Genomic DNA, 12,963 nt, shown 5'->3' with positions numbered 1-12,963 from the left:
CAACTTTCAGATATTACAATGCTGTGATAAACTGATTCCACTTATGTTTTACACTAGCAGGACACAGTATTGGTTGCCCTATATTACATCTGTTGCTTTTTGGATTCTTGACCTTCTCCCCCCCAACCCCAAACCAATCTTTGCTGTCAAGTTAAGGTCCTCCTACAGCATTTAGATTCATACAGACTCTTAAGGGGTGGGTATATAAATAATACACATGGATGAAATTAATTCAGAAGTGATTTTGCATGATTGAAATGTGTATTTTCATCGAACAATTATTTTCACATATTTTAAAGAATGTATGAAACATCAATAAATATCGGTTATTTTATATATCTGTAATGTTTCTTTATGAAAGGCAACATATAGATACTTTTCGTGTTTCGTATGAGCCATTTGTTGAATACGTTACTCTTGACTACAGAAAACCTTAATAGTTATTTACCTGAGTTTTTATGAACATTTCAACCATGAGATACTTTGGCTGAACGAATTTCACACATGTGCATAGTAATTTACTTTTATTTTGGGTGTGTAAATAATGCAGATGTCATAACTGATTACAGTATTTCATTACTCCTTGAATTATTCAGGCTGAAGACATTGACTAATGACACTCGACATGTTGACATTTCTCTGTCTGCGGGAATGGTTGGCTCAGGGTATTATTAGTGACTTGAGATAGCAGAGCATAAGTTAAGGGTCAAATCCAATCCAGCTTGGTAGTGACAAAAGTCATTTATGAACTATTTGATGGCTCTTTGGTGGCTTATGAAGAGCAAATTGCCAGTCTATAGATCCTGGAAGACATGAATCTGCATCAGTAAAGCTATCAATGTTATCTGGTCCCTTTGCTTGAGGACTTAGCAGAGAAGGAAAGATTGAATGGAAATGAATGTTGACAGTATTCTTGCTTGGAATGGAATCTGAGGCCTGGCATAAAACGCATAAGCAAGGGGGAACATCAGCTATGGTGGTGGTAAGCTACATTTACACCACCTCAGTTGAGGACTGATCCAGAGCCCTGCAATGGCCCTTGTGTAACTTAGAGAACCTTCTCTGCACTGCCTCATCCCTGTGCTAGTATTCCTCTCCTGTCCCAATCCCTAGCACACCCATACACTGGTCCTCAGAAGACAGCCTGTGACTGTCTCTTTCTCAGGTTTTTGTGCTGGGGAATTCTCCCCTATCTGTATCTGGTGTGTCACTGTGGCCTTTTTCTTGGTATACAGGGCTGGCAGTGGGGTCACAATCTCATGCACTGTGAATAAGCTGGCACTGCCATTGTCCTTGCTTATGTCCTATAGATAAACAGAAGAGCTCAGGTTTCAGAGTAGCAGCCATGTTAGTCTGTATCCACAAAAAGAACAGGAGTACTTGTGGCACCTTAGAGACTAACAAATTTATTTGAACATGCTCGGAGATTGCATAGCTCAGACTCCAAAATTTGAACCTATATTGAATTGAAAATAAATATATTATTTCTCTGCAAAGTCTGTACTTACAGATACATGTGTGCACACACAAGTAAACTGAAGTTCTTCTGAATTAATTTGGACATAATGACAGCATTCCTTTTACAAGACTGTCTCGTCATGCCATTACAGCCCAGTACATGTTTTTTTCTTCATAACATGACATGGCTCTGGTTGAAGAGTGAGTCTGCTTTCACTCAGAGCTTAGAGTTGGTGGAAAGGACTGCATCTGTGGCAAGCAAGCAAATTATTTTGTCAAACTTTTTTCTTTTCATGTCGTGTGTGTAGGTTTTAGTAAATTTATGCAATCCATTTTTTTTCTTTAAAAAATATTTGTGATAAAGTTGGAGATCTTTTGTTCTGTTCCCAATAAACTCAACACAAAGGAAACAATAATCACATATATGTACACACATGCTGTTTCACACTCCTAGGTTCACCATTGTCCTTTTTATTCCACCCATTTTAAATAAACAAATTCTCTCAACGAAGGAAAAGGTTGGTAGGAGCAATAGTGGGAGTTTAATAATGGTTTGTTTAAAATGGGAAGTGATATATGACTACGGTATTTGTTGGAATGGTGGTAAGTGAATCTGGCAAAAAAAAATTCACTAACTGACAAAGGGGAATGTAATTTACCTGTCCCTGCACAAGCAATTCCCCTTACACCCAGAGACAGAGCAATTCCCCTTACACCCCCAGAAAATGCAAGTGAAGGTTTCTGCTTCCTGTCTTTTCTGGATCTTCTTTTGTAGATAGCCATTATTCTTTAAAAAACAGGTTCTCCAGGGACTGCATTCACAGTCCTGCCACCCACCAATAAGTTGTTCAAGGACTCTCTTGCCTCTGATGTCACAGTTCCACCAAGAGGAGAAGGGAAGGCAAAACCGTGCTTGGTTTGAAGCACATGCTTGTTACTGCACAATTGTGAGCAATAAAGGCAGCATGGGGAAATCCTTTTGCTGGCTTGATTCTCCAGCTTTAGAGCAGCTGCTCATCAGAGAGGTCTGAAGCAAAACTGCCCTAATAGACTGCAAAATCTGGCTTAGTTGCCACTCCAGAGCTGGTGAGTATCCATAGGAGTTACCTGAGATACCACAGATTAGTAACTGTCAGTAAAATTTCTTCTTCTTTTTTTTTTTTTTAATGGCAAGAACTGGAGTAACAGGCTGGGATTTAAAGTCTGTGTGTGTTCTGGATGCTGAGAGGATGTTCACAGTTAAAGTGATACGGTGGTAGATTGAGTACTTTAAATACTGCAAAATTAATCAAATTGCAGCAGTATGATGTAAGGCTGAGATATCCCAAATGGTTTAAGCACCCAATGCCCCATTATCTCAGGCATTGGCACCCTGACAGCAGGATTGTCTGGCTATGTGGACTCTCTCCTCAGACCCTACGCTACCAGCACTTCCAGCTATCTTTGAAACACCACTAACTTCCTGAGGAAACTACAGTCCATCGGTGATCTTCCAGAAAACACCGTCCTGGCCACTATGGATGTAGAAGCCCTCTACACTAACATTCCACACAAAGATGGACTGCAAGCCATCAAGAACAGTATCCCCGATTAATGTCACAGCAAACCTGGTGGCTGACCTTTGTGACTTTGTCCTCACCCACAACTATTTCAGATTTGGAGACAATTTATACCTTCAAGTCAGAGGGGCTGCTATGGGTACCTGCATGAACCCACAGTATGCCAACATTTTTATGGCTGACTGAGAACCGCGCTTCCTCCGCTCTTGTCCCCAAGCACCCCTACTCTACTTGCGCTACATTGATGACATCATCATCATCTGGACCCATTGGAAGGAGGCCCTTGAGGAATTCCACCAGGATTTCAACAATTTCCACCCCACCTCAGCCTGGACCGGTCCACACGAGATCCACTTCCTGGACACTACAGTGCAAATAAGCAATGGTCACATAAACACCACCCTATACCGGAAACCTACTGACTGCTATACTTACCCACATGTCTCCAGCTTTCATCCAGACCACATCACATGATCCGTTGTCTACAGCCAAGCTAAAATACAACCGTGTTTGCTCCAATCCCTCAGACAGAGACAAACACCTACAGGATCTCTATCAAGCATTCTTAAAACTACAGTATCCACCTGGTGAAGTGAAGAAACAGACTGACAGAGCCAGAAGGGTACCCAGAAGTCACCTACTGCAGGACAGGCCCAACAAAGAAAGTAACAGAATGCCACTAGCCGTCACCTACAGCCACCATCATAGGACCTAACCACATCAGCCACACCATCAGGGGCTCATTCAGCTGCACATCTATCAATGTGAAATATGCCATCATGTGCCAGCAATGCCCCTCTGCCATGTACATTGGCCAAACCGGACAGTTTATATTCAAAAGAATAAATGGACACAAATCAGACATCAAGAATTGTAACATTCAAAAACCAGTAGGAGAACACTTCAGTCTCCCTGGACACTCAATAACAGACTTAAAAGTGGCAATTCTCCAACAATAAAAACTTCAGAAACAGACTCCAATGAGAAACTGCAGAACTGGAATTAATTTGAAAAGTGGACACCATCGAATTAGGCCTGAATAAAGACTGGAGTGGATGGGTCACTACAAAAAGTAATTTTCCTTCTGCTGATACTCACAGCTTCTTGTCAACTGTTGGAAATGGGCCACCTTGATTGTATTAGCCTTGTTAGCACTACAAAAGTAATTTTCCCTCCTTTGGTATTCACCCCTTCTTGTCAACTGTTGAGAATAGGTCACTTCCACCTTAATTGAATTGGCTCGTTAGCACTGACCCCCCCCCCACTTGGTAAGGCAACTCCTATCTTTTCATGTGCTATAATATATATACTGCTTACTGTTTTTTTTCCCACTCCATGCATCTGATGAAGTGGGTTTTAGCCCACGAAAGCTTATGCACAAATAAATTTGTTAGTCTCTAAGGTGCCACAAGGACTCCTCATTATTTTTTCTGATACAGACTAACACAGCTACTACTCTGAAACTGCAGTGAGTTTCAATAGGATTTAGCCTCCTTAATTGACTTATGACCCTTTGAAGATCCCAGTCGAAATTTCTAAACTTAGTAAATTATGGACAGACTGTTTTATGAGTGTTGGGATTTTTGTTTTTGTTTTTGTATTGTTTTTTGTAACATAACATCCTAATATTTCTATGGAAGAATTGATTGTCTTCTCCTGTAACACAAAATCTGAAACTTTTCAAATGAGACCAAAAAGTGAGGCTGCCTACATAATAAAAGTTAATAAAAGTTGACTGTTCTTCCTACACACATACTGTGTTTAAAAAAAAAAAATCTTTGTTACAATTTGATTCACAACCACATAAAAATAGAAGAAATACAGATGAAGCTACAGTATATGTGTGTTGTACTGTCTCCACAGTGGTGTTTTATGTGGGCAAACACCGTGATTGCCAGCAGAGGGCTGTCTTTTTAAAGTATATTTGCTGCTGTGAAACTATCCTGTGGTTTCAAGTTGTGGTTGTGTTGTGCTTGTTTTCCATGAATGATCACTGCAAAATAATAGAAATCTAAACCAGAAGACCTAAATGATAAAACACTGAGCCAGATTCATATAGGGTTTTTGCTGGCTTATGTCTGGTTAAACTCTGATGGAGGATCCCAAAAGTGGAAAGTCCACCAAATTTGAGAGACAGTTCCCCAAAACTGGCCACGAAGTGAATGTGGCTTATGCAACACATCTTATCTGTAGCCTTCTCCACCAGGGTCTGATGAAGATCCGGCCGTAAGCTGAAGCTGCTACCCACCCATGGGAATGACAAGGGAAGACAGTGGTGGAACAACAGCCTCTTATCGTAGTAGTAACTCCCCATGGTCCTGTGACATAAAGGGCTTCACTGGTGCAGGGTGATTCATAGATTCCAAAGCCAGAAGGGACCATTGTGTTCATCTAGTCTGAACTGTAATATCATTTTCTATGCATTGATGAAGATTAATACAGTATCTGTTTAAAACTACAGGAAGAGTATTGTGGGTAGGCAGAACATATTACCCACTATCTTGAACTGGCAGGAAAATAGATTAGATGATCTAATAGGTTTTTTCCATCTTTAATTTCTCTTATCCTAAGGAATTCTGCATGTTCTAGGAAGATCATATTCTTACATATAACATTTCCTTGATTCCCCATAGGATCTCTTATAAGTTAAACAGGTCTGTCCCTGGACAAAATGCCATATGCTCTACTTGTACAGTTATTTTCATACATACTGAATCTTTTGTATTTATGTACCAAATTTGATTGCATACTTTTGGTCCTGAGTCAGCAAAGTACCTGGTTGACATCAATGGAACTACAATTCAGTGCTTTGTTGAATTGAAGCCTGATAGCTGTAACTCATGCACAGTATGTTGGAGTAAAGCATCTGGGTCCTGGAGCAATATAAATCATTCCACTAGGCTATTGTGGTATCCACTGTTTTTTAAAAATAAGAAATATTGTAGTGCTCAGCATTTACAAGGATGTGTCCTAGGATTAGTAGATAGTGTATGGGGTAACTTTAAAACTTTTCGCTGACATTTAGAAAATATAAGACTTGTTGAAATAAAAAAGCACTTTATCAGTAAAATTCTACTTAGTTCCTCTGTAAGAGTAGAAATACTGATCTGTTCTGCAAAATTTAAATGTGTAGAAACCAGACAGTTATGACCTAAAAATTGGATGGGGGGGAATGGTACATCGTAAGCACTTATAAAACAGCACAAATCACACTATTACCTTTATGTAAATGCTATTTATAAAGATGAAAGTCAGAAACTGTAAAATTAGATTCTGCATCCCAGTCTGTCAGCATTTATGTGTATGTAATTGGTTACTAATGCTGAAATTATGATCATGAATGCCAGACTTTTTAGCATAATACTCCTGTTTTACATATGGGATTAAATTCAAGCAATTTATTCGTAAGATTTATCCAGTCTTGCAATGGAAAGTCATAAAATATACAGAATTTATCTCAGAAAGATTGCAAGATAGTCACCATGAGTAAAGCTGCTTATGAATTTGCCTTCCACAGAACCAAACAATTAATACCTGTCACTTATTGCCTTTGTGGTTTTGTTCTTAAGTGGCGCCTGTGGGCAATACAAATAATAAATAATAAAAATTGCAAAGCACTTATGTTGAGAAACCTTTCCCATAGCTATTGGTGCCATTTTCCTTCTATAGTAATCTGTGTCTTAACTGCTTTGCTTTGTAAGAACCTGAAGGCTCTTCGAAAATTGAATATGTTCACTGAAAAGATAATACTGGTACCATATGGGTCAATTAGGAAGGCATGGAGAGAGGGAAAACCCTGTCCATCTTTGCAATGACAAAGAACACCCTGATATTTCTTTGAACTGTTTCTACAACTGGAACATTTTCACATACAGTTGATTGTTTTACAGATATATTTAAAGACACAGACAGAAACAGATAGTAATAATCTGTCCAGTGAATAGCTGAAGACCCTACACACATGATACATTTATCCTAAACAAGAAAATAGAGGATGGAAGAGAATTTATGGTTGAGGTTAAGTCCTGGTACTGTTTGGTTTAAGATCCCTTAGATTAATGCTATTATGGTACTAGGTTATATATTAGGATAATGCATTAAGAACACCTAACCCTAACCCCCACAGCATTAAAGAGTTAATAGAAAAGCAGCATTGAATAAGATATGACATGGGCCTAGTGGCTTCTTCCAGTTCCTGGAATTTCATAAATTCTTATCCCCAGGGGAAAGACTTCTTTAGATTTAAAGGATTAACTTACATTTTATTTTTTTGTGTTGTCACGGTTCCTTCCCCACTCTGAACTCTAGGGTACAGATGGGGGGACCTACATGAAAGACCCCCTAAGCTTATTCTTACAGTCTTAGGTTAATAACTTCCTCAAGGTACAAACTTTGCCTTGTCCTTGAACCCTATGCTGCCACCACCAAGCGAGTTAAACAAAGAACAGGGAAAGAGCACACTTGGAGATGTTTTCCCCCCAAAATATCCCCCCAAGCCCTACACCCCCTTTCCTGGGGAAGGCTTGATAAAAATCCTCACCAATTTGCATAGGTGAACACAGACCCAAACCCTTGGATCTTAAGAACAATGAAAAAGCAATCAGGATCTTAAAAGAAGAATTTTAATTAAAGAAAAAGTAAAAGAATCACCTCTGTAAAATCAGGATGGTAAATACCTTACAGTTAGGTAATCCGATTCAAAACATAGAGAATCCCTCTAGGCAAAACCTTAAGTTACAAAAAGACACAAAAACAGGAATATACATTCCATTCAGCACAACCTATTTTACCAGCTATTTAACAAAAGGAAATCTAACGCATTTCTAGCTAGATTACTTACTAACTTAACAGAAGTTCTGAAGAGCATTCCTGATCTGTTCCTGGCAAAAGCATCAAACAGACAGACAGACCCTTTGTTCCCCCCCCCACCACCCTCCAGCTTTGAAAGTATCTTGTCTCCTCATTGGTCATTTTGGTCAGGTGCCAGTGAGGTTATCCTAGCTTCTTAACCCTTTACAGGTGACAGGGTTTTGCCTCTGGCCAGGAGGGATTTTATAATTCTGTATACAGAAAGGTGGTTACCCTTCCCTTTATGACAAGTGTCAAACTGATATTAACTGATCTGGCTCTAATCATTAGTAGTGCTAGTCACATTTACTTCATTTTCTAGTCATGTGGGTATCATATGTATTTTATAGGAATCCACTATAATCCAGAATTTATTATTGTACCATTTAAATAAAATGCTTCTAATTGTTCACAGTACAGGACAGTATGTATGCACTCTGTAGATTTGTTTACCATGGGAAAATATGAGGACTTTTAACACATAAATATATCTTCTACAATATAATTTTCTCTAAGCCAAATGTGATGGGGACATGGGGAAAGATTTCTGAGGGGGAAAAGAATGGTGCAGCAAATCGGGGTGTTATCACATAAGTAAATATTTTGGGTAACTAACTGACTATTTAGAAATGACAGACATCAGGAGATGTTTATTTGAATAGTTTGGCAAGGTGACAACTTGGCTGTTGAACAGGGTCAGAGCTTGCATGCTGAACTCTAATGCTGTATATATGACCAAGATAACAATAAGGCAAGTTAGAAATCTGTTGATTAAGTTTTCGTTCTTATTTTTCAATTGCCATATCTACATCAGCTTGTATAGATATCCACTGTTAGAGGCTACAGTATATTGTAAAAGACACCATAATGCTGCACAATGCCTTCTGAGTAGCATTAATGTTGGTGGATTTATAGTTATTTATTATTTATATAGTAATTCCATACAGCTCTGCATAGACTAGGTTAAAAAAACAGATCTGTGCTTTCACGAGTTTACAGTTTAACTCAGACAAATACTAAGGAAATGATCCAGGCACAAGAAAGTGCAGAACATGGTCGGTTTTTCACAGGTCCTAGTGTATACAGAGTATACTGAAAAGATTGACTACTAACCTTTAAACATTTCTAAAGTAAAATATATACCATTTCCTTGTTTCGACAAATGTCTTGGCATGATCTCATTATTCTTTGAGATTTACACTTTTAAAACATTTCCAACAAAGACTGTCTTGTGCAGGGACATTTGTAGTTACTATTTATTGCATGTGTGTTCTTGTTTGTGGATGTGTCTACATACATTTCTTTTCTCTCCCCTCTGTCTAATATGTATTTCTCCTTTGTTGTCTTTTTCAGATACCAGATACACACAGGCCTTCAGCATTCTGTCATAAGGCCTACTCAGCCTAACTGTTTACCTCTGGATAATGTGACTCTACCTCAGAAGCTGAAGGAGGTTGGCTACTCAACACACATGGTTGGAAAATGGCACTTGGGATTTTACCGTAAAGAATGCATGCCGACACAAAGAGGATTTGATTCGTTTTTTGGCTCACTCTTGGGCAGTGGGGATTATTACACTCACTACAAATGTGACAGCCCTGGGATATGTGGCTATGACCTGTATGAGAATGACAATGCAGCTTGGGATCATGACAATGGCATATATTCAACACAGATGTACACACAAAAAGTACAACAAATCTTAGCCTCTCATAATCCCAGGACCCCAATCTTTTTATATATTGCTTACCAAGCTGTTCACTCTCCACTACAGGCACCAGGCAAGTATTTTGAACATTACAGATCAATAAATAATATAAACAGGCGGAGATATGCTGCCATGCTGGCCTGTTTGGATGAAGCCATCAACAATGTGACCCTTGCTTTAAAGAGGTATGGTTACTATGACAACAGCATTCTCATCTACTCTTCAGATAATGGTGGGCAACCAATGGCTGGAGGAAGTAACTGGCCTCTCAGAGGAAGCAAAGGGTCATATTGGGAGGGGGGAATCCGTGCTGTTGGCTTTGTCCATAGCCCCCTTCTGAAAAACAAAGGGTCTGTGTGTAAGGAGCTTGTGCACATCACAGACTGGTTCCCCACTTTGATCACGTTGGCAGAAGGGCAGATTGATGAGGACATCCAGTTGGATGGCTATGATATATGGGAGACTATAAGTGAAGGCAGACGTTCTCCAAGGGTGGACATTTTACACAACATTGACCCCATTTACACCAAAGCCAAAAATGGCTCATGGGCAGCAGGCTTTGGGATCTGGAACACAGCAATTCAGTCAGCAATCAGAGTAAACCACTGGAAACTACTGACAGGAAATCCTGGATACAGTGACTGGGTCCCTCCTCAGTCTTTTAGCAACACTGGCCCCAATCGCTGGCACAACGAACGAGTTTCTTGGATGGCTGGCAAAACAGTGTGGCTTTTTAACATAACTGCAGACCCATATGAGCGAGTGGACCTTTCTGGTAAGTATCCGGATATAGTGAAGCAGTTGTTGCGGAGACTTTCACAGTTCAATAAGACTGCAGTTCCTGTTCGATACCCAGCTAAAGACCCTAGAAGTAACCCTAAACTCAATGGAGGAGTCTGGGGCCCATGGTTTAAGGAGGATGAAAAGAAAAAGAAGCCAGGTAAAATTAAGGGAGAGAATAAACAAAAGAAGAACAAGAAAAAAACAAGTCAGAAAAAGGGACACTCCTTAAATTGCCATTTGCACCTTGCTGGTGGATAGGATCAACTACTGTCATTGCATAAGCCTAAGGCAGTCTGCTCCAACTTTCGGGAGCTCCTGACATTCCACCACAGTAGAAATACCAGCTCTGCACTATGACTGAATGAAAAGTCTCCCCTTGTGGTTGGTTCTCACGTTATACCAGCACAAGTTATCCTGACACTCTACCTGAAGAATATATAAATGCCCACGTGGCAAACATCGTTCTCTTCAGCACAAATGATGTTTTTCCATCACAGCTACATTCCATATAACAATGGAAATAACTCTCAGTTCCAGTATTTCTCTGTTTGAAGGATACTTGGTAGGGTTATTCCATGCCCAAAATAGAATGTTTATTTCAATAATGGTATGGAAAAGTTACTAGTAGATATTCCAAAACAGGTAAAGATGATCTATAGAGAGAAATAAAACCCAAAATCTGACTGTCATTTTAGGTTATATTGGGTTGTAGTCACCATGTTGTGATTTTTTTTTTTAATTAAGCACAGCAAAAGTTTAAGCCCCCTAAGAGTCTATATGCTTTTTTAAAAAGCTGCTTTTAATTAAACTGTGTCTGTCTTACATAAATTGGAGATTTTTTTGTGCTCAGTTTCCAATAAAAACAAAAGCACACACAAGAATCAGTCAGCGCATGTCTCATATTATTTACCATAGGGATAGGCAGAGATGAAGTCTTTGAGCACACCACCAAAATGAATGTAATGTTTATACACTTTAAGTTAACTCTGCTACAGTACACAAAAAAACATAATTTATTTTACAACAGAAGTCAATTCTTTCACTTATATTAAAGCTTTCACAGTGGGTGATGCAAGCCACATTTTTGTTTTATTTGATTTGATTTGCTCTATCATTAAAGATTTTATTTTACATATCCAAATCTGCATAGTACTGTAAAAACACAAATTACTGTAAATACAGCTAAGATGCAAAAGAAGAATGATTCAGGTACATCATTTCATTATATATTTGCCTCCAATTAATTTGAATGTATCAAAGTGATTATTTGACTCAGTGGTCACTTGAAATATTGTTGTTCAGTTTCTGTATGGAAGCTAGACTGGCTTTATGTTTTTTGGGGGAGAGTCTACTCTAAACCTTTTATTTATATATCTATTAAAATATTTTATTTTTATGGCATTCATAAAAGTATTCTGTCTCTCCTTTGCACTGAAGGTCATAATTCAGTTCTTGATTTTTTAAAATGATCTTGCTAAGCTTTGTTTTGGTTTGGTTTTTTTAAATGCAGGCTTGATTTGATGACATTTCATTTCTGTGATACGGTTTCGTCCTTCAAAGAGTTACTGAATTCAGGACACTATTAAAATTGTCCTTATTTACAAGGATGCTAATGAAGAATTCTCCAGTACCCAGATGGATGATTACACTGGCTTTTTTAATCTTGTTGTATTACAGTGGATAATGTAATTCAGAGTTCCCATGAAAAAAACAACGAGGAGTGCTTGTGGCACCTTAGAGACTAACAAATTTATTTGGGCATAAGCTTTCGTGGGCTGTAACCCACTTCATCAGATGCATGGAGTGAAAAATACAGTAGGTAGGTATAAGTATGAACACATGAAAAGATGGAAGTTGCCTTATCAAGTGGGGGATCAGTGCTAACGAGGCCAATTCAGTTAGGGTGGATGTGGCCCATCGCAAATCTGTGTCTTGTTACGAATTACACCTGATAGGTCACGCACAAGAACTGCTACGAATTATACCTGATAGGTCACTCACAGTTCGAGTCTAGGCTGAGGCATACGAACAAAGTCGACAACTGCAGAGTTTCCAGAGACACTAAGTTTATTACGCTCGAGTGTGGTGCCCCCCTGTTAGTCAGGAGGGTACCCCGAATGCAGGTTATACAGAGATTATATGCCATTTAGCAAAGCATGTTGCCCTCGTGCATCGGAAACCTTAGCCAATAGACAAACCTTTCCCTTATCTACCACCTATCCCTGCTAGGTACATTCTCCGTGCTAAACCATTACTTCAACTACACAACATGGTCCTAAAGCAATGCACCAGTAGCCTTTTTTATTAGGATGGGAGGCTCACATCAAGGCCAGGAGGCAGGGAGTTAGGAACAGACAAAGAACAGAAACCGGGAGTCGAGAGGCTGGAAACAAGGGGGAGGGTTTTCACAGGAATGCAGTATCTAAGGAACACTCCTCCTGGTGCATGATGTGCTTGCTTTTAGACAATGGTGGGCCCCAAACCAAAATGGAGTCACATATGCTAACTTTTCCTTAACAGTCTTAATATAACATATAGCAAATGAAATTAATGCCAGCTGATTAACATACTAGATAGCCATCACCTAACTTGTGGTAAAAATTTAAA

General features: G+C 39.1%; 1 protein-coding gene across 2 annotated transcripts in view; it reads left to right on the top strand.

Annotated features, from left to right (window-relative positions):
• ARSJ (arylsulfatase family member J) overlaps positions 1 to 11,759 on the top strand; it is a 52,672-nt gene extending 40,913 nt beyond the window's left edge. For both annotated transcript variants that reach the window (XM_007054486.4, XM_043545404.1), the window contains one exon: positions 9,219 to 11,759. In XM_007054486.4, the coding sequence (XP_007054548.2) occupies positions 9,219 to 10,614 (1,396 nt within the window). In that variant the 3' untranslated portion in view covers positions 10,615 to 11,759. The remainder of the gene's footprint in view (positions 1 to 9,218) is intronic.
• The last annotated feature ends 1,204 nt before the right edge of the window (positions 11,760 to 12,963 follow it).

The sequence above is a fragment of the Chelonia mydas genome, chromosome 4 (assembly GCF_015237465.2).
Source record: "Chelonia mydas isolate rCheMyd1 chromosome 4, rCheMyd1.pri.v2, whole genome shotgun sequence".
NCBI lineage: Eukaryota > Metazoa > Chordata > Testudines > Cheloniidae > Chelonia > Chelonia mydas.
This window is presented reverse-complemented; position numbering and strand designations above follow the sequence as displayed.